At 46.2% G+C, this 27,628-nt stretch overlaps 1 protein-coding gene across 5 annotated transcripts in view; it reads right to left on the minus strand.

Moving 5' to 3' along the window:
• The window catches only part of LOC144609465 (aromatic-L-amino-acid decarboxylase-like), a 39,689-nt gene extending 25,037 nt beyond the window's left edge, over nt 1–14,652 (minus strand). For 2 of the 5 annotated variants that reach the window (XM_078427961.1, XM_078427947.1), the window contains exons 1-4: nt 14,452–14,652; nt 13,897–14,010; nt 2,979–3,098; nt 1,693–1,827 (exon numbers count right to left, since the gene is read on the minus strand). In XM_078427961.1, the coding sequence (XP_078284087.1) occupies nt 1,693–1,827; nt 2,979–3,098; nt 13,897–14,010; nt 14,452–14,652 (570 nt within the window). The remainder of the gene's footprint in view (nt 1–1,692; nt 1,828–2,978; nt 3,099–13,896; nt 14,011–14,451) is intronic. The other 3 variants (XM_078427955.1, XM_078427975.1, XM_078427969.1) reach the window with 3 other exon arrangements.
• Between the last annotated feature and the right edge of the window lie 12,976 nt (nt 14,653–27,628).

Genomic DNA, 27,628 nt, shown 5'->3' on the forward strand with positions numbered 1-27,628 from the left:
GAAGGGTCTCGTCCCGAAAGGTCACCTATTCCTTTTCTCCAGAGATCCTGCCTGACCTGCTGAATTAGTCTAACATTGTGTCTATCTTCGGTGTAAACCAGCATCTGTAGTTCCTTCCTATGGAGTAAATTTTAAGATAAATTGATGAATTTATTTGTACAAGAGAGAATCATGTAAACAATCTAAAAATGAGTTTGCTACCTTCTGTCTCACTGCCTCTGTTATTTATTGGAATACCCTATCGGAAAAAATATTGATGACTACCATAAAATAGTAATTCTCCAGTTTGGTAATTACCTCCTCATTAGCCTAACTGTATTGCTCTCTGGATTAATTTAAATTAGTTTGCACTTTTGCTTAATTTCCTTCTCTATGGCTGTAACTCCCATTTTTCCTAAAGAACTGAAATTAGGAGAAATAAAGTTGGACAGGTGGTAATAATATTTTAGAGTCACTTTTAGAGTCGCAGGGATGGGATTATTCAAACAACAATATTAAGGTCATAAGTGATAGGAGCAGAATTAGGCCATTCGGCCCATCGTCTACTCCGCAATTCAATTATGGCTGCTCTATCTCTCCCTCCTAACCCCATTCTCGTCTTCTTCCCCATAAACCCTGAACACCCGTGCTAATCAAGAATCTATCTATCTCTGCCTTAAAAATATCTATTACCTTGGCCTCCACAGTCTTATGTGGCAAAGAATTCCACAGATTCACCATCCTTATTGAATATTGAACATCCACACCTGTAATAGCTGCTATCCCTACAGTCAGGATGCATATTAACACTTCAAAAGCAAAACACTTCAGATACTGAAAATGTTATCTAAAATGTTAAATCACCATTTACCTCAACAGATGTTGCCCTACCTACTGGGCAATTCCAACATTTCCTGCTTTAATTAATGTTTCTCCGAGAGTGAGAGCTAGAGGCAGATCAAACTGAAGAGGCACGTCTTTTCCAAGTTCAGTGCTAAAGTTCCTTCCTTCTCATTAGTTCCTCTGGAACTATCTGTTTTGGTTTTTTTAACTTTGAGATATAAGTACTGAAAACATGTATAACCAAAGCTATGCCTTTTCTCTGTACATATAGCACATGGTCTATAAAAGGCCCAACCTTAAGAATTCTCTAGGGATCAGGAATATTTCAGACATGCTTCCAAGCCATATGGGATGGGAAGTTCTGCCTGCTCATCACCTCGGCCTCCCTCCCTCCCCTCCTCCTCCACAACTAGTCCCTCCTCGCCAAGTTTATCATCATTTAAGATGTTGATAACAAGGGCAGAAACCTAACTGATTTAGGTGTCTGCCATAATCTGTCATGAATTCTTGCATGAGAATTCCAACATGTTTGTGGCGAAACCTTTGCACAAAATAATTTAAATCCTAGTAAATTTACTCATTTGTTACAACTAAACACATTATCACAGTTAAATCCAGTAAATCACAAAAACACTTTGCCTTTCTTTAGAAGTGTCACTTTTTTCTAAATACCATATAGAAAATAATCACAGAAAATAAGAGTTCTTATAATATATATTTTTTTTTGAGTACCCTGTTAGCTGTCTGTCAGTGTTCAGAGGTTTTCTAATGAAACATCACAAATATCTTACAGATAACTTAATATCATCAATTCATCTTTGATTGGATCAGTTCAACAAAGAGAGAAAGAGAGATGACTGCAGTGCTCACCTGATCTGATGTGTAGGCCACCAGTTTAGACATGATCATTCTTTCTTCACAAGCAGAATTATTTGTCTGAATTTGTGTGATAATATTCCTTCTTGCAGAAAGAAGTGCCACCAGTGTACATTCACTGGCTGACCCCTAAATAAACATAAAAATCACTCCTTGCCAACCTTTAATTTTTCAAAATTATAGAAGTCAAGTCAAGTCAAGTCAAATTTATTTGTCACATACACATACTCGATGTGCAGTGAAATGAAAGTGGCAATGCCTGCGGGTTGTGCACAAAAATAATTACAGTTACACATACCAGTTTAAAACGCACAGTTCCCGCAGAGCTACCACGACGGCGACTGGACTGGACCGCGCCATCGATCGAGGTTCCATTCTTGGGTTAATAACACGAAGGATGCTTTACAGTGTACAATTAAGCAGCAACTTGAATGCTAGGACAGTAAATTAGCCAATTTCCTTACGAGGGGCCTTATCTAAATTTTTCTGGATGGCATAAAATGAATGTTGATGAACATTCCCTTACACTATTCTAGTAATTTCTTGTTTTAAAAAAATGCTAGGTTCATCTTATCATTTTCAGATCCATGCTGACTCCTGAAAACTAAAATGCTTGTCTGACACTCTATCTTTAACACCAGTTCCACTACTGAGCTGGCAATCAATTTCATTCTAAAACACACGAGTAACAGCATTCAGAGAGGTGTATTCATACTTCATGAAGCAAATAACAAGGTTGTTGATAAATGCATTTCTTTGCAAATGTGATGATGTAGCTGTGCAAATGGTGGTAATTTGAAATTCTCCTTATCAGAGAGATTGTTGTTTTTGGCATACTCATAATATCTGGTACCAAGAATTCCCCATTATTTTTCAAGCAGTTTTGAAAAACTAAGATATGACAGAAATTTAAAAAGTATTTAATGCTGGTTACCAGACTCAGGAACAGGTTCTTGCCCTTTGTTATCTGGCTTATGAATGGTTTTGCCGTAAGCTAGGGTTCTGTCCGATTCACCTCTCCCCGATTGAGGACAGTGGACTTTATCTATGGAACTGACGCACTACAATACTCTACAATGCTGAGAACTATATTCTGTATTCTGTATCTTCCCCTTTACTCTATCTATTGTACTTATGTTTGACTTGATTGTATCTATGCATGGTATGTTTGATTGTATTTATGCATGGTATATTTGATCTCTTTGGATAACATGCAAAGCAAAGCTTTTCACTGTACCTTGGTACATGTGACAATAAACTTAAACCTTGTTTGTTCTTACCTGTATCACTCCACCACCTGTCCCTCCAGTCCCAAATATAAACTCTTCAGGAAGTTTTAGCATCTTCCCCAGCCAGTCAAGCATCATCATTTCCAACTCAGTGTGTGCAGGGCTTGCAGCCTAAAGCATGAATCAAACAGTGACTTACACCTCACGTTTACTTAGTCACTTCCATGGTCATTGTAATGTTGTTCAATGTCAAATATTTTGTTTAAAGATTATCATTGAATAAATTACTAGTTAGTTCATTTAAAAAAACACTGTCGGCACATGGAATTAAATGGCTAAAGATGTCTCCTGCTTTGCGAAACGTAACTGGAGTTTCTGTTGAATTTATACGGTAATTATGATTCCATTTTGGGGTAAGCGCCATGGAAATTCATCCATAACTGAAACAGTCTTGTAATTATTTGAATACCTTAAGTGGCAGAAAGAAGCATCACAAAAGAGCAAGTTGTCCAGCAATTATGGCTGTGATTATCAACTGCATCTAAGATCTAGAAGAGCAGGTCACTTTAATAATCAAGGAAGGCAGCTGCATCCATAGAGCTGCTACAGTATTGATCACACCAAGTGCCACACTGCCTCTCTGAGAGAGTGAAGAAATAAAATGAAGAATATAGTGTCAATCTCCTCTACAGTCAGTCGGGTGCAGGCTTTGTTAGACAGTCAGATGAATATTCAACCACAGATGATTAAGGGGTGTGGTGAGTGCGGATGGGGAATTTTTGGGGGCACAGGGATCAATGAAACCGGAAATCGGACAGAAAGTGAGGAGGACTTGATTTTTGTACTGTTCTTCACAATTTTGAATAGCAAAATTCACAGCCTCAGGCTGCCCAAGAGTGCTTTAATCAATAAATAACCTCCCAAATTACAGTCACAATGTTGCCTTGTTGCATGTCAGGCAACTTAGATGAGACCCTAGAGCAGAAATACAATAAAACTCTGATAATCAACCATCTGATCACCTGATGGTGTAGATTTGAGAAGTTTTCCCTCATTCTGCAAGCAACACCTAACCAAAGAGCTGCAGTTTGGACATTTTAAACGGGAGACTGGGGCTGATAGCGGAGAAAGGCTGCGGTCAGTTTACCAAGGGATGTCACAATCCGTGGGTCCTAAGATGGCCGCAGGACCTCGTGACCAGCCACAAAAGCAAAAACCTTACAGCCCAGTCTCTAGGTTTCTGCAAAGCCACGGCCAGAACAATGGATGGATATTGGCCATGCAGAAACCTGCGAAACCAGGTCGAAGTCCAGACACTGGGGCGCTGACATCAGCATACTCACAATGCCCCAAGCCGACCTACACAGTTAATCTCGTTAAGGGGGCACAATAGCCCATAGAAAACTACCTGGTAGGTGATGGGAAACCAGTTAAACCCATCACCTCGCAACGAAATACCAATTAACATACCGTCTGGCCATCCCCGGTACCCCCGGACATAACGCAGGACAAAGGGAAAACTCAATACATATCTTTTAAACAAAGAGATCTCGAGATCTGGCGGGAGATAGGACGGGTCAGAATAGTATAACTGGCCACGACTTTTGGGTTTTTAAACTCAAGAAGAAATACTGCAAGAAAACCTGCAAGGAACGCAAGCCAGGAGGAAGACGAAAAAGACAGGCAAGAAAGGCACGCTCGCAGCAGGGACAGCAACGCTCGCAACGACTGGCCAGGAACGCTCGCAGCAGGGACAGCAACGCTCGCAACGACTGGCCAGGAACGCTCGCAGCAGGGACAGCAACGCTCGCAACGACTGGCCAGGAACGCTCGCAGCAGGGACAGCAACGCTCGCAACGACTGGCCAGGAACGCTCGCAGCAGGGACAGCAACGCTCGCAACGAATGGCCAGGAACGCTCACAGCAGGGACAGCAACGCTCGCAACGAATGGCCAGGAACGCAAGAAACGGAAGGAAGAAACTCACGGGACAAGCACGACCCTCACGGAAAGCAGCGGAGAAGCAGCACGAACAGCCAGTAACCCCAGTAATAGCCCCATGGTGAGCATGTACCCCAATCCTGCATATCCTGGAGATAGTTTAGAGGGGAGGGTGGTTTAATTAACGTGGGTGTATAAGTAAACATGTGTTGGTCAAGTTTGCGATGTGTCGTACGTTCCCCATCTTACAGTCAAGAATATGTCTAATAGAACTGTGTCTAAGTATTCGTGTAGTTATGCATATGTCTTGTAGAACTGTACGTTTTAGAATTCAGAGTCAAAAGTATTTGTGTAAGTGTGCATACGTCTAGTAGAACTGTGTCTAAGTATTCGTGTAGTTATGCATATGTCTAATAGAACTGTGTATAAGTATTCATGGACAATAGTCCCAAGCGCTCAATAAAAGCCTTTTCCATTTAAACCCTGGTCTTCAAATCTGGTCTGGTTGAGTTTTTCTGCACTATCAACGCTCCTGCATCTAAGTCCAGTGTCTAGAACCGTAGGGGGTGAGTGGGTCGAACCACTCACGGGGAACCAGTGTGCGCGGCCTGGTCAAGGGATCAGAGCAAGGCACGGGGACCTTAGGTCGGGCGAAAGCTCGGCGCAGAAAACCCCTTACAGATAATGGCGACCACGAAGGGACACTGGCAGCAGGACGATAGTGTACCAGAAAAGGATTTTAAAACTAGGGACGTAATGGACGAGCGCATTGCGGACTATATTTTTAGTAAGGTGAATATCACCAAACAATGGATGTGCGTTTTATTAGAGGACAAGCGCCCACTGGATGCAGCGATCCAGTGGACGTCCAGTAAAGCCCACAAGAAATCTGTACAAAAGGCGGTCTGGCTGACCTGCTATAAAAAGCAGGTCCAGCTTTTGGACCGCGTGGTTGTGGCACAGGCAGCCCAGATCAGGGACCTTCAGGAGGAGGTAGAGGAGAAGGCTGCGGGTGGGAACCAATTGATTGAGGCTCTGGACTCTTTAAACAAGGAGCGCCGGGTCGTGACCAACCGCCACAAGGCCAGGGTAGAGCTGATGGAGTGCCAGATCACTGAGGCCATGCGCAGTAAGGGCAAGCTCAGGGAGTAGTGCGCTTCCCTGAGCGGCCAGCTGGAGACCCAGGAAGAGAACCTTAAGGGAGTTAGGGCAGCCTACAAAATGGTTTTGGTGGACAGGTCGGAAGGGGCCAACCACGGGGCCTGCCTGCAGGAGATAGAGGGTCTGCGGAGTGCTTTAAATAAAGCAAGCGGGCTGGTCTATCTAATGAACCCCCCAGCGAGCCAGTCGCTGGCGGTTGCGAAGGTCCCGGTTCCGGTCCCCAGAAAGACCGTGGTGGCTTCGGCCCCCAGACTCCACAATTCCCCTAGCTACGAGGCATCCTGGGAAAGGGGTAGTGTAGGGGAGAGAGAGAGGAGCTCCCGGTCGAGGACTCGGCACCGGCGCCCATGTGCCCGGTCCTCGAAACCAGACGGGGACCCACCGCGCTGAATGGGGACGCCGGACCCATTCAAAGCAAGATCGTGGTGCCCCACAGCTCCCAGCAGTTAAGAGCCATGATCGGGCATGTAATGAAATTGTCCGAAACAGGGGACCCTTCGCTGCAATTTAGGGAGGTCGAGGAAACCACCGCAATCAACGGTTGTGACGAGGTAGAATGGGCAAAATAGTTGCTGTTCTCCCTGGACAGCACGATCCTCCAATGCCTCTCAGATGAGAGTAAAAGAGGGACCAGGATCTACGATCTCCTACGGGACGAGGTCCTGGAAGTTTTGGGGATGGGCGATGAGGGTCCATTTGCCCGATTGGGGAGGATCCTCCAGATGGAGGGAGAACCCCCAAAGGTTTTTGCGGCGCGACTGTGGACAGTATACCAGAGCAGTTGCCCGCACGTCCCCGCGCGGGATGTCCTGGTCGGGAATGGGAGAGCCCAGTGGCTCCGATGTTTGGTATCAAACAGCCTGGCGGCCGTCAGGGAGCAGGCGAAAGCCTGGTTTGATCCCACAAATAGCACGGAGGCAGTTTTGGACCGTCTCACGGTAGGGTATAGTAACACCCGGAGCACGTCTACCCGACTAGTAAAAAGGAAGGTGCACGTGGCGGAGGCTACTGCACCGGTCCAAAAGGAGTGGCGACAGGAGGGTAACCCTACCGCACAGTCCAAGTGTTTTAGGTGCGGTAAGGTGGGGCACTGGCGGAAGGATTGCAGGGCCCACACCAAGGAAGATAGGGTTGGCACCACCCAGCGCGCCGAGGTCCCAGTTAAGCCCGAGATTATTGAAACAATGATCGAGGTGATGCGGTCCCTCATGGCCGCACAGGGGAAGGTGGCAGTCGCTACCGGCTCCCCGGGTGCGGGGGGGGCACTGGACATTCCCCAATGACATCAGCCCGCGCAGCCCGCCTATCTGTGTCCTCTCCGCTACGATGCGTGGAAGAGGCCGCTTGTGGAGATGGTAGTGGAGAGGCAAAGGGGCAGTTACCTGTTGGACACAGGGGCTTCATGCACCATGGTCCACACAGAGGAACCCTTTGACTCTCCCCTGTCCACGGGGGTCCCTTTCGCACTGGCGGGGTTCACAGGGAAGGAACAGGCTGGCGCGCGTTCCATCCCACTGTCCATTCATTTGGGAGCACTCCGCACCACATGGGAGTGTATCCTGATGAAATGGACAGCAGGGGGTGGGAAGGGGATTAGGGGAAAAGAGGGGAAAGGGACTCTGTGCACCATGAAGCCGCCCGAGAGTTACGACCTCGAGCGCATGGTGGCGGAGGTCCCGGCCGAACTGCAAGAGGGTGTGGGGAACAACCTGAACGCGTTTGTGACCCACAAACACGATTGTGGTAGGGTAGGTAGTTATAAGCCTGGAGCACAAGGGTCAACCACAGGGGCCAGCCCTGTGAGTGGGGACTCACAGCCAAGGATGAGGCAGGTCACGCAGACAGGCAAGGTTGCCTGCATGAGGGGGGTGGACATTCTCCGGGAATGGAGAGTCTCGCGTTTTGGGTGGGATTCAGACGAGGAAGAGCCTGATCAGCTCGACCAGGGGCTGGATCCCATTATGGAGGAGGAGGAGTCGGAGGGGGACGACAGTAACGTCCTCGACTCAAGCACCAGGAAGGCGGGGGTAGCGAGCGAAGGCTCACCACCTGTAGGTACAGGCAGGGTGAGGCCGGATGCCGCGGGTATACCCAGCACCAAGGGGGCAGAGCTGGATGAGGAGGGGCCAGGGTCGGCAGCTGCGGGGGGTACCCGAGCTGCGGCATGGCAGGAACCGTTCCTCAGCCAGGCTGTCCAGGGGGCAGTGCCTAAGGTGACTCTCCGTAGGTCTAGCAGGGAACCCCAACCTAGAAAGTTTTGGCCAGAGGTCAATCACGCCCTGAGGTACGGGAGCCAAGTGAGGAGGAGGGAGCTAACGTTTCAGAGGAGGTTTAGCCCCCGCCAGGCAGCGACAGGCTGCGGAGGATCAAAGGTGGGAGACAGTGTGGTGCAGCCGCAGGAGACGAACCGCTGCAGCCCTGACAGGGATTAGCTGAGCCGCCCTGGGAAGGCGGCGCTGTATTATATTTTAGATTAGATAAGGATAAGGATAAAGTAAGATAGATAAGGATAAGTAATGTAGATAAGTTTTGTGGGGATAGTTTTAGATAAAGTTGATGCGTCCAGGATGTGTGGGTGTGGGGTGCAGGCTGGAGGTCAAGAGACCCGCCCGCAGGGGCATTAACAAAGCCAAGCGCTCCCCAAGAGGCTGGCTATACCATATTTTTTATCCGTTTTCTGGAGTGGAAGGAGGCACTCGTATGGTGGATCGTTGCCACGGCGATCGGATGTGGGTGGGCCTATCGGGGCCGCACCAAGGACATCATCGTCTACGGCTGCTCCGGGGACATGGCTCCCATCGCGACCGATGGGACTGGAAGGAGAGAAGCGGAGGAGACCGCAGTTTACTTCCATGAAGGCCGGTGGCCGGGGTGGCTGGGATCGAACTCTTCAGAGTATTCCAGCGCCTCAAGTTTTGCTTATCGGGACACTTCGTTGTTGTGCCCGAGAGTCAAGATCGTCGCCCAAAGAGTAAGCGCCACCGTTGGCAAAAGGATCTGCCTGGTATGCACGGGGAAGGTCCCCGCGAGCAGGCGGTGGTGGCTGAGGAAAACGAGCAGGACAATGGCCAACTCCACTGTTGAGTGGGAGAGACTTAACAACAACACTCACAGAACTATTTCTGGGACTAATGAACAGTTGAGTGTGTGTTGGGACAAATGGTGGGAACCGGATGAGGGGATTTATATATGTATGTGGGGTTCGAGGTATCGCTGCCCCACGGGCAACAGCATATTTTTCCAGAGACAGGGGCAGGATGACGGAAAGGGGATGAGGTGGGATGTTAGCTCGCGGGCTTGTGGGGTCCCCCTTTTTCCCGATCCCGGTAAACGCCACTGAACTCATCACACGGCCACGCACGACACCTCCCACAGTTCCGCTGGCAGTAGCACAGGAGGGTGAGTGCCCTAAAACCACTAAGGGACCCGGGAATGGCCTGGTACTGATACCGACTGACCAGGTATTGTATCAGGGGGTGCACTACGCGGTAGCCTCGGTGATTTTAAACCTCACCGAGGTGCGGTTGCCGGAGTGGTGCCCCAGGGAAATTGAAAGACTAACCGGGTGTATCAAGGAGAATGGAGAGACCGTTACGTGCGGGTGGGCGAGCAGGACCCAGCCGCAAGCTGCTAGGAGGACGGGCCCCCTCCGCACCGAGGGAACTGTGTTTTGCATTGACCTTTTTCAAAATTGTATAAAGAGTGATTGTTTTGAAGGAATGTACAAAATGTATCGTTTTGCTGTTGTTTTGTTTTCATGTCCTACATTAAAGCTGACACCAGTAGGAGGATGGCGGAAGCATCGGCCTGGGACAAGGTGTAGGTGTATATGTCTGACATGAAAATGTACATACTTATAATATAGTTTTGCCTGGGACACGGGCAGTAAAGGTCAGCCTAAAAGATGGGGACTGTACGTTCGCAATGGAACACTAGTTAGTTAAAACCTCAGGGGTCTGGATGTGGAGAATCGGGAAAACATTGCTCAACCACATTATTTAATTGATTCGATAAGCTGGGGTTATGCAAATCAACAGGAGGGACTGTAAGATTTGAGAAGTTTTCCCTCATTCTGCAAGCAACACCTAACCAAAGAGCTGCAGTTTGGACATTTTAAACGGGAGACTGGGGCTGATAGCGGAGAAAGGCTGCGGTCAGTTTACCAAGGGATGTCACAATCTGTGGGTCCTAAGATGGCCGCAGGACCTCGTGACCAGCCACAAAAGCAAAAACCTTACAGCCCAGTCTCTAGGTTTCTGCAAAGCCACGGCCAGAACAATGGATGGATATTGGCCATGCAGAAACCTGCGAAACCAGGTCGAAGTCCAGACACTGGGGCGCTGACATCAGCATACTCACAATGCCCCAAGCCGACCTACACAGTTAATCTCGTTAAGGGGGCACAATAGCCCATAGAAAACTACCTGGTAGGTGATGGGAAACCAGTTAAACCCATCACCTCGCAACGAAATACCACTTAACACCGTCTGGCCATCCCCGGTACCCCCGGACATAACGCAGGACAAAGGGAAAACTCAATACATATCTTTTAAACAAAGAGATCCCGAGATCTGGCGGGAGATAGGACGGGTCAGAATAGTATAACTGGCCACGACTTTTGGGTTTTAAACTCAAGAAGAAATATTGCAAGAAGAAACTGCAAGGAACGCAAGCCAGGAGGAAGACGAAAAGGACAAGCAAGAAAGATACGCTCGCAGCAGGGACAGCAACGCTCGCAACGACTGGCCAGGAACGCTCGCAGCAGGGACAGCAACGCTCGCAACGACTGGCCAGGAACGCAAGAAACGGAAGGAAGAAACTCACGGGACAAGCACGACCCTCATGGAAAGCAGCGGAGAAGCAGCACGAACAGCCAGTAACCCCAGTAATAGCCCCATGGTGAGCACATCCTGCACATCCTGGACATAGTTTTAGTGTAGAGGGGAGGGTGGTTTGAATAAACGTGGGTGTGTAAATGAATATGTGTTGGTCAAGTTTGCGATGTGTCGTACGTTCCCCATCTTACAGTCAAGAATATGTCTAATAGAACTGTGTCTAAGTATTCGTGTAGTGGTGCATATGTCTAATAGAACTGTGTATAAGTATTCATGGACAATAGTCCCAAGTGCTCAATAAAAGCCTTTTCCATTTAAACCCTGGTCTTCAAATCTGGTCTGGTTGAGTTTTTCTGCACTATCAACGCTCCTGCATCTAAGTCCAGTGTCTAGAACCGTAGGGGGTGAGTGGGTCGAACCACTCATGGGGAACCAGTGTGCGCGGCCTGGTCAAGGGATCAGAGCAAGGCACGGGGACCTTAGTGTAAGGGATTTCTGCGCCGAGCTTTCGCCCGACCTAAGGTCCCCGTGCATGCTCACCATGGGGTTATTACTTGGGTTACTGGCTGTTCGGTTTTTGCAGTATTTCTTTTCGAGTTGCGTGCCTGTTCCTCTCTCTTGCATCCGTTCTTCTTTCCGACTTTCTTCTTGACTTCAGTTGACTTTGAACCCGGTTTTCTCTGCGCTTCTTGCCTCCTGTCCGTCTTCACTTGCCTGCTTGCGTTTCTTGCAGGTTTTCTTCTAGCTTCAGCTTCTTCTTCCAGTATTTCTTCTTGAGTTTAAAACCCAAAAGTAGTGGCCAGTTATACTGTTTCTGACCCGTCCTATCTCCCGCCAGATCTTGGAATCTCTTTGTTCAAAAAGATATGTATGAGGTTTTCTTCTGATCTGCGCTTATGTTCGGGGATACCGGGGATGGCCAGAAGGTGTAAATTGGGATTTCATTGTGAGGTGATGGGTGTTAACTGGTTTCCCATCACCTACCAGGTAGTTTTCTATGGGCTATTGTGCCCCCTCACTGAGATGAACTGTTTAGGTCGGCTTGGGGCATTGTGAGTATGCTGATGTCAGCGCCCCAGTGTCTGGACTCCGACCTGGTTTCGTAGGTTTCTGCATGGCCAATACCCATCCTTTGTTCTGGCCATGGCTTTGCAGAAACCCTAGAGACTGGGATGTAAGGTTTTTACCTTTTTTTTGTGGCTGGTCACGAGGTCCTGCAGCCATTTTAGGACCCACAGATTGTGACATCCTTTGGTAAACTGACTGCAGCCTTTCTCCGCTATCAGCCCCAGTCTCCCGTTTAAAATGTCCAAACTGCAGCTCTTTGGTTTTGTGTTGATTTCAGAATGAGGGAAAACTTCTCAAATCTTACATTAGGTCGGGCGAAAGCTCGGCGCAGAAACCCCTTACAATGGTTGTGCACAACAGGTGATGTTTGTCACACTCCCATCAGATTCAAAAGCCACCTGGTTCCTGCGCTCCGTTCCCACTCACCAGGATTCTGGATACCACATTCCTTCCCCATCGAGTTCCTGGGGTCAGATTCACGCACTCTCTTTCATTCACTGGGGGTCTCAGTTCCCACACTCCCTTCACACTCACTTATGGAGACAGTAATTGAATTCAGGAAGCGAAGCGGTGCACATACCCAAGTTTGTATTGACAGTGCTGAAGTAGAGATGAATGAAAACTTCAAATTCCTAGGAGTCAATATCACCAACAACTTCTCCTGGACCAAGATTCTCCTTGAATCGACTAGACCAAGTGGACTCGTTGGGCCCAAACCTCTCATGCATTGGTGCAGCACCCTCTCGTCTCTCCTCCCCCTCCCCTCTACCCCCTCCCCCCTCCTCTCCCCCCTCCCCTCTCCCCCCTAACGCTCCCCTCCCCCTCCTCCCTCCCTCCCCCTCCCTCCCTAGGAGATGGATTTAATCTTTAAAATGTGAATAACTTTAAAAATATAACACCGATTTCAATGAAACTTCTTCCATTAGCACCAAAGGGATGACGGTGAGTAAGGTGGGCCTAAAATTGTCGTGCTATCGTGTACCGTTTTGGCTGTAGTTCAGGAACAAACAAACAAACAAACAAGAGTTTTAGTATATAGATGTCTAGGAAAGCACACCAATGCCTCTACATCCTTAGAAAACGTTGGAAGTTTGGCATGTCCCCAACAACTCTGACCAACTTCTACAGATGCACCATAGAAAGCATTTTATCAGGATGCATCACAGCTTGGTTCGGGAACAGCTCCATCCAAGACCGCAAGAAATTGCAGCGAATTGTGGATGCAGCCCAGACTATCACACAAAGCAAACTCCCTTCTATTGATTCCAGTTATCCTTTACACTGCCTTGGCAAGGCCAGCAGCGTAATCAAGGGCTAGTCACACCCTGGCCACTCCCTCTTCTCCCCTCTCCCATCAGGCATAAGGTGTAGGAGTGTGAAAATGCACACCACAGATTCAGGGACAGTTTCTTCCCAGCTGTTATCAGGCAACCAAATCATCCTACCACAACCAGAGAGCAGTGCTGAACTACTATCTACTTCTTTGATGAGCCTCGGACTACCTTTGATCGGACTTTGCTGGCTTTACCTTGCACTAAAAGTTATTCCCTTATCATGTATCTAGACACTGTAAGTGGATCGTTTGTAATCATGTATTGTCTGATCCAATTAAAATTAAATAAGATCTGAACCAATTCATATTTACCAAGCGCTCAAAACTTTGCAAATCATAGCTCTCATTTAATGTAATCAACCAAATAGAAGGACCTCTGTATATTCTCAGCCTTTTCCTGATATATGGAGTGACAATTAGATTGATTGTTTCCTTGAGTCTGGGAGAAACTGTACATTAATCCACAACTAGGTATCAAAACTATTTATGTGCCAAAAATAAAAAGAATTTGAATATTCAAAATTAATCTTCTCCTGAAATGATTTGCCTAGTTTAAATGCTTGCCACTACATAAAGTTCACAAACTATCCGTCCTAAATTTAAAAACTAAAGTAACACAGGGAGAGTCATACCCAAGAAAAGCCAATGCAGCCGATGCCTCCAGACAGCATATCCCCCAGAAGACTTGGAAAGGAGAGAGCACTGGGAAAATAAGCGTGGAAATGAGGACTTTGCCAGTGGGTGACCTGGGAGAAAAAAATAAACAACAAAAAAATTCACATTGAATAAAATCCGAACAAACGATAGAAAACGGAGGCATACAATACTGCAGTTTCCGTAAAAAAAATAATTAAAAAATCAATCTGCTGTAGGAACTTGATACAAAATATCGACCATCCCTTTGCTCCACTTGACCCACTGATATCCTCCAGCAGTTTTTTTTGCAAACGACATAAACTTCGCCAATGTTATTGCTACAAATCAATTTACAGATCATTTTTCTATTTTTTTTTAGATAAACTTGTGGCCAAGAGCTTTCGTCCTCATGTAGTCAATTCTCCATCCTGTTGCTCACATCCACCATGGCAAGGAGTTGAATTAAAATAGCAATAGCAGCGTTTCTTATGGGGCAGAGCCTGCGCGCTCTCTAAAGCCAAGGAATGAATTGGTTTGTTGCATTTGCTTACCCCCGGCATGATGACCCTCTCAATATCCTTCATCAGATCCTCATAACTGTCAGGGTCCTGGGGCGCGCTCTCCGGGATAAGTGCCCGCAAGTACCCGGGCTGCACCGCCGGATAGACTGGACGCTGTTCGATGGTTTGCAGGTAATCTGCGATGAAGTCCACCATCTCTTTACCCCTTGCACGGAACTCCTCGCAGTCCATTGCGCTTTAGTTCAAATTCCGACTGAAAGGAACATCAGAGGTTTCAACGTATTAGTAAATGGTAGGAAAATGTGGCAATGCCTAAAGCATAAAACAAAACCTCTGCCTCTGAAGCTAATGGGAAATCTAATAGTGTTTTACTGTCAAATGTCCCAGACAGAACAATGACATTCTTACCTCCAGCAGCACAACAGAATATGTAAACATAGTACACTGTAAACAATGTAATAAACGAGAAAGAAAGTTCAGTGTGTGTATAAATCTACATTTATCTATTATCATAATGAAATGACCGGTTCTCTTCAGATGAAGAAATAGTTGATAATGTAATCTAATTACGGATTAATAAAAAGAAAACACTCAGAGCACTGAGCAGGCCAAGCAGCAATGGTAGAGAGACACTGGGGGGCTTTGACCTGAAAGGTTAACTGCTTCTCTTTGGATAGAAGCTACCTGGACTGCTGAGCGTGTTCACGTTTTCTGTTTTTATCCCTCCAAACATAGAAATATACAGCACAAGAACAGGCCCTTCGGCCCACAATGTCTGTGTGAATATGATGTCAAGTTAAACTAATCACAGCTACATCTCATCTGTTCGCGGAGAACTGTTTCCATTTCCAGTCCAATTCGGTTGCTTAGAACTGTTTTATATAATTCGACGCACATTGGAGATCGTTCATCGGTCCAATTATAATGCACGTGAAGTATATTTCATATTGCTGGTCTTAACCAACCAGCATCAAACGAAAATACAAACACAAGAAATGGTCAGTGGGTCAAGAAGCATACGTGTAGAGAAATAAAGTTAGAGTTTCGGGCCAAGGAACTATGGTGAGATTTAAAGTAAACTAATGGTGTTAACTATTTGCATTTACCTTTTTTTTTTAATGCAAATCTCCCCGTAAGTGACAGTTTGTCTTTACGCGTGAACTTTCCACCAAGCATTTTCTTTACGCGTGAACTTTCCACCAAACACTTTCCACCGCTTTAAGCAGAGTTGCGGATCGTGGTCTTGCTGGGTTACAGCAGTGTAAACTGTATGGTTATTAAATGTTGGCCAGTCTACTGTTGAAATGGCGTAGAATAAACTGTACTTACATTTGACGGCAACACCGTTGACCCGTGTTACAAGAGAAAATGCTGGAAATACTCCTTGGCAGGTCAGATCGCATCTATAGAGAAACAGAGTTGACGTTGTAGCTCCAAGAACATTTGTCAGAACTGGGAAGGGGGCGGGAAAAGCGTGTTCAACAGCAGAGAGTGCATGGGAGGGAATTATCTCTGATGCATGATCACGGCGATAAACTCGGAGAATGAGAACATAGGCAAACAGAACCCAAATAAAAGAGTATGGGAATGCAGTGCAGAGCTTCATGGTGAGCACTGTCCATTTAATAGAAGATGATGCCTCTTCCAAAGTCATGCAGATTTATTGTTGAATTCTGTTGGTGGATATGGATGAGATATGGTCATTTTGTGAGCGGACAATTAGCTATCCATCATACCACATCATTGATTGCCCCCATCAAAACGAGCCATCCTCTCAATAATCCAATCACCACTAGAGCACAAAATGCAGCGTTACAGGGACTAGCCACCCTCTACGTAAAAACCTGCCCCGCGCATCTCCTGCAAACTTTGCCCCTCTCACCTAAAAGCTGTGCCATCTAGTATATTGGAAAAAAGATTCTGCCTACCCTATCTATGCCTTTCATAATTTCAGGTCTCCCAGCAACATCCAGCATTCCAGAGAAAACAGTCCAACTGTGTTCAACTTCTCCCTGTTGCTAATAACCCCAACCCCAGGCATCATTCTGGCAAACCTCCTTTGCACTTTCCAAAGCCTCTACATCCTTCCTGTAATGGGGCAACTAGAATTGCACGCAATACTCCAAAAGCAGTTTGAACAAAGTTCTATAAAGGTGCATCATGACTTCCGGACTCTTACACTCAGTTCCCGGACCTAAGAAGGCAATCACACCATATCCCAACTGTACCACTCCATCTACTTGTGTTGCCACTTCAAGGAGTTATGGACTTGGATGCCAAGATCCCTCTATACAATAATACTATGAAGGATCAAGCCATTAATTGTATATTTTCCCCTTTCATTCAATCTCCCAAAGTGCAACACCTCACACTTGTTTGGATTAACTCCATCTACCATTTCTTCACCCATTTCTGCAGGTGTGTACTCCCCATAGTCCGTGACCCCAGCAATCTTGGTGTCATCTGCAAACTTACTAACCAACCCATCTATGGTTGGTTATTTATATATATCATGAACAGCAGTGTTCCCAGCACAGATCCCTGTGAAGCTCCATTGGTCATCGATCTCATTGTCCTTCCACCACAACCCTCGATCTTCTATCAGTAAGTCAATTCTGAATCAATACAACCAAGTCACTGTTAATCCCATACCATAATCTTCTGGATCAGCCTCCCATGTGGTATTTGATCAACTTTATACTTTATACTATGTCATAAGGGTGGCACGGTGGCGCAGGGGTAGAGTTGCTGCCTTACTGCGTTTTAAGCACCAGAGACCCGGGTTCGATCCTGACTATGGATGCTGTCTGTACGGAGTTTGTACGTTCTCCCTGTGACCACATGGGTTTTCTCCGAGATCTTCGGTTTCCTCCCATACTCCAAAGACATACAGGTTTGTAGGTTAATTGGCTTTCTATAAATGTAAATTTTCCCTAGTGCACCTACACGCTGTGTCTGGGCCATCTAAATCTTCCAGATGCCAGACATTTTCATTCCTCTTCCCACATCATATCTCTTAACTGTCAATCATTGTCTGGGGGGACTCATCACCATTGTATTCTTGTACAACTGAACAAAGACATGTTATGTCTGCACCTCGAGACTCCAAGTGGCGATTGATCCATAATTGTTTAGTGGCAAGGAGACAATAGAGTGACCACTCTATTAACCCAATAATGATTTGGAGATGGCAGGAACTTTAGTAACTTGTCAGTTTCTTTGTTGAACTAAATTAAGGCGCATGTTGCAATCAAAAGCGCTGGAACAATTGGTTGGGCAGAAAGCCAAACTGTAAGAAAGAGGACTGCGACACCTTTTCAAGAGCAGCCGGCACTTGGAACACAGTTAGTTTAGTTTAGAGATACAGCGCGGAAATAGGCTCTTCGGCCAACCCAGTCTGCACTGACCAGTGATCCCCGCACATTAACACACAAGGGACAATTTACATTTATACCAAGCCAATTAACCTACAAACCTGTACGTCTTTGGAGTGTGGGGGGAAACCGAAGATCTCGGAGAAAACCCCCATCATGTGGAGAATGTACAAACTCCGTACAGACAAGCACCCATAGTCAGGATCGAAGCCGGGTCTTTGGTCTGTAAGGCAGCAACTCTACCGTTGCGCCTCTGGTCCACCCTGGGGGCAGCACATCGAAGCCTTTAACAAATAACAAAAAGTTTCCTTATCATGTGGCGCTCCTGCCTTCAAATGTGCTTTGCATAGAGATTAACCATTCCTGCACACCAGTGTCTGGCAGGCAAAATACATTATGCATTTGGAACTCTCAATGCCAGGTAAATTACTGCTGAATTCAACTAATATATCTCACATAATGTCAATTAGGGTTTAAGGAGATACTAGAACTTTGCTCTGGGAAAGATTTAATTCAGCGAGAGGGCACTGCTTCTCTTTAGGACTGTTCATTTTGTTCAATGATCACAACTAATGGTGTCAAGTCGAGTGGCTAAACATTGTGTTGAGGTGAGAATTTCGATGGAGTGGGAACTCTGGCAAATACACAAAATCTTTCATCTTTGTTTCACTTTCTGTGTCAGTCATGCTATTATCCTATTATCAATGATAATACAAATTATCACCCTTCTTTGGGATGCATTCATTTTTCTGTTCCTGAGAGCAGATTTACTCAAACTTTTTTCAAGTTAGCATATGGCATTTTTAGCTCACAACGCGATCTCTCCTACACTGGGACGGGCAAACGCAGATCAAGTAACCACTTTAAAGAACACCTGTATTTAATCTGCAGACATCACCTCAAGCTTTCTGTTACCTGTCTTTTAAATTCTCCATCTTACTCCACTCTTACTCTCAGTCCTTGGCCTCCTCAACTGTTTAGTTGAAGATGAATGCAAACTCAATAAACAACACTTAATTTTTCATCTTTAAAGTTAACATTGAATTCGACAATTTCTAAAATTGAGCACTTCCAGGGATCTAATTCTAAATTTCCAGTATTCCTTCTACATTCCTTTGTAATTTCATTTAACCAATCTGCCATTTTTCTCTTTCTCTTCCCATCGGATAATCTGTTTGTCATTCTTCTCCCATCGTATAATCTTCCCCTCATTGTATAATATGCTCCGTATATTTCTACTTTAATCATATACTCTGCTCTCCATTCCACAACTTCCTTGTGATAAGATTTGGGCCAATTAAAATTTACTAAGGGCTCAAAACTTTGATATATCTGCAAATCTAAAGGTTGCATTCAATATAATAAAACAAATGGAACGACCTCTGTACGTCCTCAGCCATTTTCTGATATACAGTGGATGTGTACTCCTGCAAGTCTGCCTCTGAACCACAGGTCGCCTGTTGTGCAAACAGGTCCCAGTCGGTGTGATCAAAGCAGTCCTGGAGTTGTAGGGTGGCGTCCTCGGGCCATATTTTGACCGTCTTTATTGCAGGTTTGGTCTTGCGGATGAGGGGTTTGTATGCGGGCATGTATGCATACAGTGTTGCCAGATCAAACCTGAACAAAGGTATAAAAAGGGCCAAAGATATCCACAGGCAACGGATGGAAGACCACTTCAATACCACGGACACCAGAAGCATGTGGCAGGGTGTCAGGGACATCACTGACTACAAGAGTAGCCCTGCCTGCTAACACAGTGATGTCACACTGGCCAACGAGATGAACACCTTCTTTGCCCGCTTTGAAACTGGCAACACCACCTTGAGTGGAAGAACCCCGTCCGAGGCGGAGGGACTGGTCTTAACATTGAGCACACTGGATATACAGCGCGCTCTGCGAAGGGTCAATCCACGCAAAGCTGCAGGCCCGGACGGAGTTCAAGGAAGGGTACTTAGGGACTGTGCTGAACAGCTGGCTGAGATATTCACCAGGATCTTTAACCTGTCTTTATCTCTGGCAACGGTCCCCAAGTGCCTGAAGTCGGCTACCATAGTGCCGGTGCCGAAAAAAACAAAAATCACCAACCTGAACGACTACCGTCCGGTTGCCCTAACACCAATATTCATGAAGTGCTTTGAAAGGCTGGTCCTCTCACACATCAAATCCAGCATCCCTGGACTTGCATCAATTTGCATACAGGGCAAACAGATCCACAGAGGATGCTATTCACACTGTCCTGACTCACCTGGAGAGACAGGGCACGTACGTGAGGATGCTATTCATAGACTATAGCTCTGCCTTCAACACGGCCATCCCCACCAAGCTCAACACCAAACTCCACCAGCTAGGCCTCAGTTCATCGTTATGCGACTGGATCCTGAATTTCCTGACGGAGCAACCGCAGGCAGTGAGAATGGGCCCGCACCTGTCCTCCACTATCACCCTGAGTACCGGCACACCACAGGGCTGTGTTCTGAGCCCCATGCTCTACGCCCTCTTCACACACGACTATGTTCCTGCATTCTCCACCAACACCATTGTCAAGTTTGCAGACGACACAACGGTGATCGGGCTTATCACCAACAGTGATGAAACACACTACAGAGCGGAGGTGCAGAACCTGGCGGACTGGTGCTCAGATAACAACCTGTCCCTAAACACCTCTAAGACCAAGGAGCTGATCATCAACTTCAGGAGGATCGGGGAATAAGCCCCGATCTTTATCAACGGGGACAGTGTGGAGAGAGTGTTCAGCTTCAGGTTTCTAGGCACACACATTTCGGAGGACCTCACATGGTCCACTAACACTGCTGTGCTGGTCAAGAAGGCACAGCAATGACTGTTTTTCCTAAGAAAACGGAAAAAGGCTGGTCTGCCCCAACAGCTGCTGACGACCTTCTACCGCTGCACCACAGAGATCATCCTAACGCATGGCATCTCTGTGTGGTATCTCAGCTGCACGGAGGCAGAGAGGAGAGCTCTTCAGCGGGTAGTCTACAGAGCTCAGAAGATTATCGGGACGCAGCTTCCAGCCTTGGAGGGCATCTACAACACATGATGCCTCAGGAAAGCCACCAGCATTCATAAAGACTCCTCACACCCCTGCAATAGTCTGTTCGAACTTCTACCATCCAGCAGACGTTACAAGGCCTTCTACGCCCACACCTCCAGACTCAGGAACAGCTTCATCCCCAGGGCCATAGCTGCTATGAACCGGTCCTGCTGAATGCACCCCCCCCCCTGAACTGTTTCCTTCGGATGGTCACGTCGCACAGCGACCCGGCACAGACCTATTTGCACTTTATACTGTTTTAACTGTTTCTAATTTTGTTTCTCTGGGTTGTCTAAATTTCTGTTGATTCGCTAATTAATTTATTGCATCGAACGGAAGTCGCATTCCCAATCTCGTTGTACCCCTGTACAATGACAATAAAGATATATTGTATTGTACAGAATGGCAGTTAGATTTATTGGCGCTTTGCATCTGGGAGGAACATGAATCTAGGGAATATGCACCAATACCATATATCATTAACCAAAATAGAAATTAATTTGAAGGTTTCTGATTAAAAATGAATAATCAAACTAAATTGGGAGAAAAAATGCTTGGTATCACTGAACAAAGAATAAATAGATTTATCTACATACGTTTTCATGTTTTAAATGCTTGACATTATATAATCAGTTTGATATATAGTTATCAAATTATCTATCCTATATTTTAAAGGCAGAATAACACAGGGAGAGTCATACCCAGGAATAGCCAATGAGGCCGATGGATCCAGACAGTATATTGCTCAGAAGACTGGGAAAGGACTGGGCAGCAGGATATTAAGCATGGAAATAAGGACTGTGCCAATGAGTGACATGGAGAAAAACACCATAATGATCAGATTGAATAAAAACCAAGCATACGACAGAAAATGTAGACAAAAAAGACTGGTTGCTGTAATCTGAATTAAAAAAAAAAAAACTGGTGGAGAAATGCAGAGGGCCACCTCTTTGCCCTATCCCTTTGCCCTATCCCTTTGCCCTATCCCTTTGCCCTATCCCTTTGCCCTATCCCTTTGCCCTATCCCTTTGCCCTATCCCTTTGCCCTATCCCTTTGCCCTATCCCTTTGCCCTATCCCTTTGCCCTATCCCTTTGCCCTATCCCTTTGCCCTATCCCTTTGCCCTATCCCTTTGCCCTATCCCTTTGCCCTATCCCTTTGCCCTATCCCTTTGCCCTATCCCTTTGCCCTATCCCTTTGCCCTATCCCTTTGCCCTATCCCTTTGCCCTATCCCTTTGCCCTATCCCTTTGCCCCCACAGATGCTGTATGACCTGTTGAAATCCTCCAGCAGGATTTTTTTTGCAAATGGCAGAAAACTTTGCCAATGTTATTGATCATTTCACAGATCTTTGTTCGAAAATGTTCCCAATAACAAGTGGCCAAAAGCTTTCGCCCACATTTACTCTTATTCTGTCCTAAGCATCTTATTTTTTATGTGTTTATTTTTCCAGCCCAATGTTCACGTCCATGGCAAGGAGTTGTGTTTTAATTGCAATAGCAGCGTTTCTTGTGGGGAAGAGCCTGTGCGCTCTCTACAGCCAGGGAATGGATTGGTTGGTTGCATTTTTTTACCCCTGGCATGATCATTCTCTCAATATCCTTCATCAGCTCCTCATAACTGTTGGGGTACTGGGGCGCGCTCTCCGCGATACATAGAAACATAGAAAACAGGTGCAGGTGGAGGCCATTTGGCCCTTCGAGCCAGCACCGCCATTCAATATGATCATGGTTGATCATCCACAATCAGTGACCCGTGCCTGCCTTCTCCCCATATCCCTTGATTCCACTAGCCTCTAGAGCTCTATCTAATTCTCTTTTAAATTCATCCAGTGAATTGGCCTCTACTGTCTTCTGTAGCAGAGAATTCCACAAGTTCACAACTCTGGGTGAAAAAGTTTCTTCTCACCTCAGTTTTAAATGGCCTCCCCTATATTCTTAGACTGTGGCCCCTGGTTCTGGACTCCCCCATAATTGGGAACATTTTTCCTGCATCTAGCTTGTCCAGTCATTTTATAATTTTATTATTTTCTATAAGATCCCCTCTCATCCTTCTAAACTCCAGTGAATACAAGCCCATTCTTTCCAATCTTTCCTCATACGACAGTCCCGCCACCCCAGGGATCAATCTCATGAACCTACGCTGCACTGCCTCAATAGCAGGTTTTCCCCTCCATAAATCCATGCTGACTTGGACCAATCCTTTAACTGCTATCCAAATACGCCGTTATTACCGCTTTAATAATTGACTCCAGCATTTTCCCCACAGGCTAACTGGTTTATAATTCCCCCTTTTCTCTCTCGCTTTCTTGAAAAGCGGGATAACATTAGCTACCCTCCAATCCACAGGAACTGATCCTGAATCTATTGAACATTGGAAAATGATCACCAATGCGTCCACAATTTCTAGAGCAAACTACTTCAGTACCCTGGGATGCAGACCATCAGGCCCTGGGGATTTATCAGCCTTCGGTCCCATCAGTCTACCCAATACTATTTCTCGCCTAATGCAAATTTCTTTCAGTTCCTCTGTCTCCCTAGATCCTCTGTCCTCTAGTACATCAGGGAGATTGTTTGTTTCTTCCTTAGTGAAGACAGATCCGAAGTACTTGTTCAATTCTTTTGCCATTTCCTTGTTACCCATAATCATTTCACTCGTTTCTGCCTTCAAGGGACCTTTACTAATCTTTTTCCCTTAACATACCTAAAGAAGCTTCTACTGTCTTTTTTTATATTCTTGGCCAGCTTCCCCTCGTACTTCATCTTTTCAGCCCGTATTGCCCCTTTTTGTTACCTTCTGTTGTCCTTTGAAAGTTCCCCAATCCTCCGGCTTCCCGCTGCTCTTTGCTATGTTATACATCTTTTCTTTTAGTTTTATTCCATCCCTAACTTCTCTTGTCAGCCACAGTTGCCTCCTACTCCCCTTAGAATCTTTCTTCCTCTTTGGAATGAAATGATCCTGCATCTTCTGGATTATGCCCAGAAATCCTGCCATTGTTGTTCCACCGTCATTCCTGCTAGGATCCTTTTCTAGTCAACCTTGGTCAGCTCCTCTCTCATACCTTCATAGTCCCCTTTGTTCAACTGCCTCACTGACACTTCTGATTTAACCTTCTCCCTCTCAAATTGCAGATTAAAACTAATCATATTATGGTCACTGCCTCCAATGGTTCCTTTACCTTGAGTTCCCTTATTGAATCTGGTTCATTGGACAACAGAAAATCCAGAATTGCTTTCTCTCTGGTCGGCTTCAGTACAAGCTGTTCTAAGAATCCATCTTGGAGGTACTCCACAAACTCCCTTTCTTGGGGTCCAGAACCAACCTGATTTTCCCAGTCTACCTGCATATTGAAATCCCCCATAACCACAGTGGCATTACCTTGGTTACATGCCAGTTTTAACTCCTGCTGCTACTTATACCCTATATCCAGGCTACTGTTTGGGGGCCTGTAGATAATTCCCATTAGTGTCTTCTTACCTTTACAATTCCTCAATGAGTGGCTGCAAGTACCCGGGCTGCACCGCCAGATAGACTGTGTGATGGATTGCAGGTAATCTGCGATGAAGTCCACCATCTCTTGGCACTTTATTTTGCTTTATTGCCCAAAGCATAAAATAAGGTTTACTCCCAATTGGAAGAGAATGGTTTACTCAGGCACAATAAGGATGGCTTTGTCCACAACAGGTCATGTTTTACTAACTTGATCAGGTTTTTGGAGGAGCTGACTAATGTGATCAATGTGGGTAGGATGGTGGATGTTGTCAACATGGATTTTAGTAAGGCATTTGATAAAGTCCCTTAGGGTAGGCTGATCCAGACGATTAAGATGCATAGGATTCACAGTGACGAGGTTGTATGGATTCATAACTGGCTTACTGATAGAAGACAGCATGAAATTGTGTTATTCAGACTGGAGGACTGTGACCAATGAAGTTCCACACATTCCTGTGCTGGAACATCTGTTGTTTGAGGTTCTTGTATTCTAATACAAATATCTCTGCCAAGACCCCAGCAATTTTTCCTGACTTCCCATAAGTGTGTCCTAGAATACACTTGATCAGGGTTTTTGGGATTTATCCACCTTTATGTGCTTTAAGACCCTAGCACCTCCTCTTTTGCAAGGTGACTATGTTTCAAGACATCACTTTTCTCTATCCTGAATTCTTTATTCCATGATCTTCTCCATGGGAAATAGAGTCATGGAGTCATAGAGTGATAATGTGTGGAAACAGGCCCTTTGGCCCAACTTGCCCATGCTGGCCAACATGTCCCAGCTACACTGTTCGGCCTTTTGGGCAGACACAGGTAGATCAAAAGCCCCAGATTCTAAAAGGCGATTATTGTCATCCAACTGACCGCGAACGCGAAGTCGAACTCGACATTCCCACCTGCCTGCGCTTGGTCCATATCCATCCAAACTTGTCCTATCCATGTACCTGTATAACTGTTTCTTAACCGTTGGGATAGTCCCAGCCTCCTCTGGCAGCTTGTTCTGTACACCCACCACCCTTTGTGTGAAAATGTTACCCCTCAGATTCCTATTAAATCTTTGCCCCTTCACCTTGAACCTATGTCCTCTGGTCCTCGATTCTGTAAGGGGTTTCTGCGCTGAGCTTTCGCCCGACCTAAGGTCCCTGTGCCTTGCTCTGGTCCCTCGACCAGGCCGCGCACACTGATTCCCCGTGAGTGGTTCGACCTACTCACCCCCTACGGTTCTAGACACTGGACTTAGATGCAGGAGCATTGATAGTGCAGAAAATTCAACCAGACCAGATTTGAAGACCAGGGTTTAAACGGAAAAGGCTTTTATTGAGCGCTTGGGACTATGGTACATGAATGCTTTGACACAGTTCTATAAGACATATGCATAACTACACGAATACTTTGACACAGTTCTATTACACAGTTCTATTAGACATATGCACAACTACACGAATACTTTGACACAGTTCTATTACACAGTTCTATTAGACATATGCATAACTACACGAATGCTTTGACACAGAATCTTAAACGCAATGTTCTATAAGACATATACTTGACTGTAAGATGGGGAACGTACGACAGATCGTAAAATTGGCCAACACATATACACTTACACCCACGTTAATTAAAACCACCCTCCCCTCTACATTAAACTATGTCCAGGATGTGCAGGATCGGGGTACATGCTCACCATGGGGCTATTACTGGGGTTACTGGCTGTTCGTGCTGTTTCCTCTGATTAGGTAGCTGTGGAAGGGTTGTCGGCGGTCGTCTCGGTCTTTCGAGTGGTCCCGGGCTTCACCTTGCCCAGGGGTCGTTATCGTTCGCGATCGCCTCTGCTCAGCGCAACCCGACTACGCTGCCTGTGTTCCTGTGTTCCTGTCCTTGTCCTTGTGCTCCTGTTGTCCGTGCCTTTCTTGCGTGCCTTTCTTGCCTGTCTTTTCTTCTTGAGTTTAAAACCCAAAAATCGTGGCCAGTTATACTAATTCTGACCCATCCTATCTCCCGCCAGATCTCGGGATCTCTTTGTTTCAAAGATGGGTATTTGAGATTTCTCTTTGATCTGCGTTATGTCCGGGGGTACCGGTGATGGCCAGACGGTCTGTTAATCTGTTTCTCGTTGAGAGGTGATGGGTTTAACTGGTTTCCCATCACCTGCCAGGTAGTTTTCTATGGGCTATTGTGCCCCCTTAACGAGATTAACTGTGTAGGTCGGCTTGGGGCATTGTGAGTATGCTGATGTCAGCGCCCCAGTGTCTGGACTTCGACCTGGTTTCGCAGGTTTCTGCATGGCCAATATCCATCCATTGTTCTGGCCGTGGCTTTGCAGAAACCTAGAGACTGGGCTGTGGGGTTTTTGCTTTTGTGGCTGGTCACGAGGTCCCGCGGCCATCTTGGGACGCACGGATTGTGACATCCCTTATTAAAAAACTGACCGCAGCCTTTCTCCGCTATCAGCCCCAGTCCCGTATAAAATGTCCAAACTGCAGCTCTTTGGTTTTGTTGTTTTGCAGAATGAGGGAAAACTTCTCAAATCTTACAGTCCCTCCTGTTGATTTGCATAACCCCAGCTTATCGAATCAATTAAATAATGTGGTTGAGCAATGTTTTCCCGATTCTCCACATCCAGACCCCTGAGGTTTTATTGCGAACGTACGGTCCCCATCTTTTAGGCTGACCTTTACTGCCCGTGTCCCGGGCAAAACTACATTACAAATATTTACATTTCATGTCTACCTATACACTCACACCTTGTCCCAGGCCGATGCCTCCCCCATCCTCCTACTGGTGTCAGCTTTAATGTAGGACATGAAAACAAGACAACCGCAAAACGATACATTTTGTACATTCCTTCACAATCATTCTTTATACAATTTTTTAATAATAAAGAAAGAAAACAATGCAAAACACATTTCACTCGGTGCGGAGGGGGCCCGTCCTCCTAGCAGCTTGCGGCTGGGTCCTGCTCGCCCACCCGCACGTCAGCGATACCTCGAACCCCACTTACACATATAGATCCCCTCATCCGGTTCCCACCATTTGTCCCAACACACACTCAACTGTTCATTAGTCCCAGAAATAGTCCTGTGAGTGTGTTGTTAAGTCTCTCCCACTCAACAGTGGAGTTGGCCATTGTCCGGCTCGTTCTCCTCAGCCACCACCGCCTGCTCACGGGGACCTTCCCCGTGCATACCAGGCAGATCCTTTTGCCAACGGTGGCGCTTACTCTTTGGGCGACGATCTTGACTCTCGGGCACAATAACGAAGTGTCCCGATAAGCAAAACCTGAGGCGCT

This window comes from Rhinoraja longicauda, chromosome 2 (genome assembly GCF_053455715.1).
Source record: "Rhinoraja longicauda isolate Sanriku21f chromosome 2, sRhiLon1.1, whole genome shotgun sequence".
In the NCBI taxonomy this organism is placed as follows: Eukaryota; Metazoa; Chordata; class Chondrichthyes; order Rajiformes; family Arhynchobatidae; genus Rhinoraja; species Rhinoraja longicauda.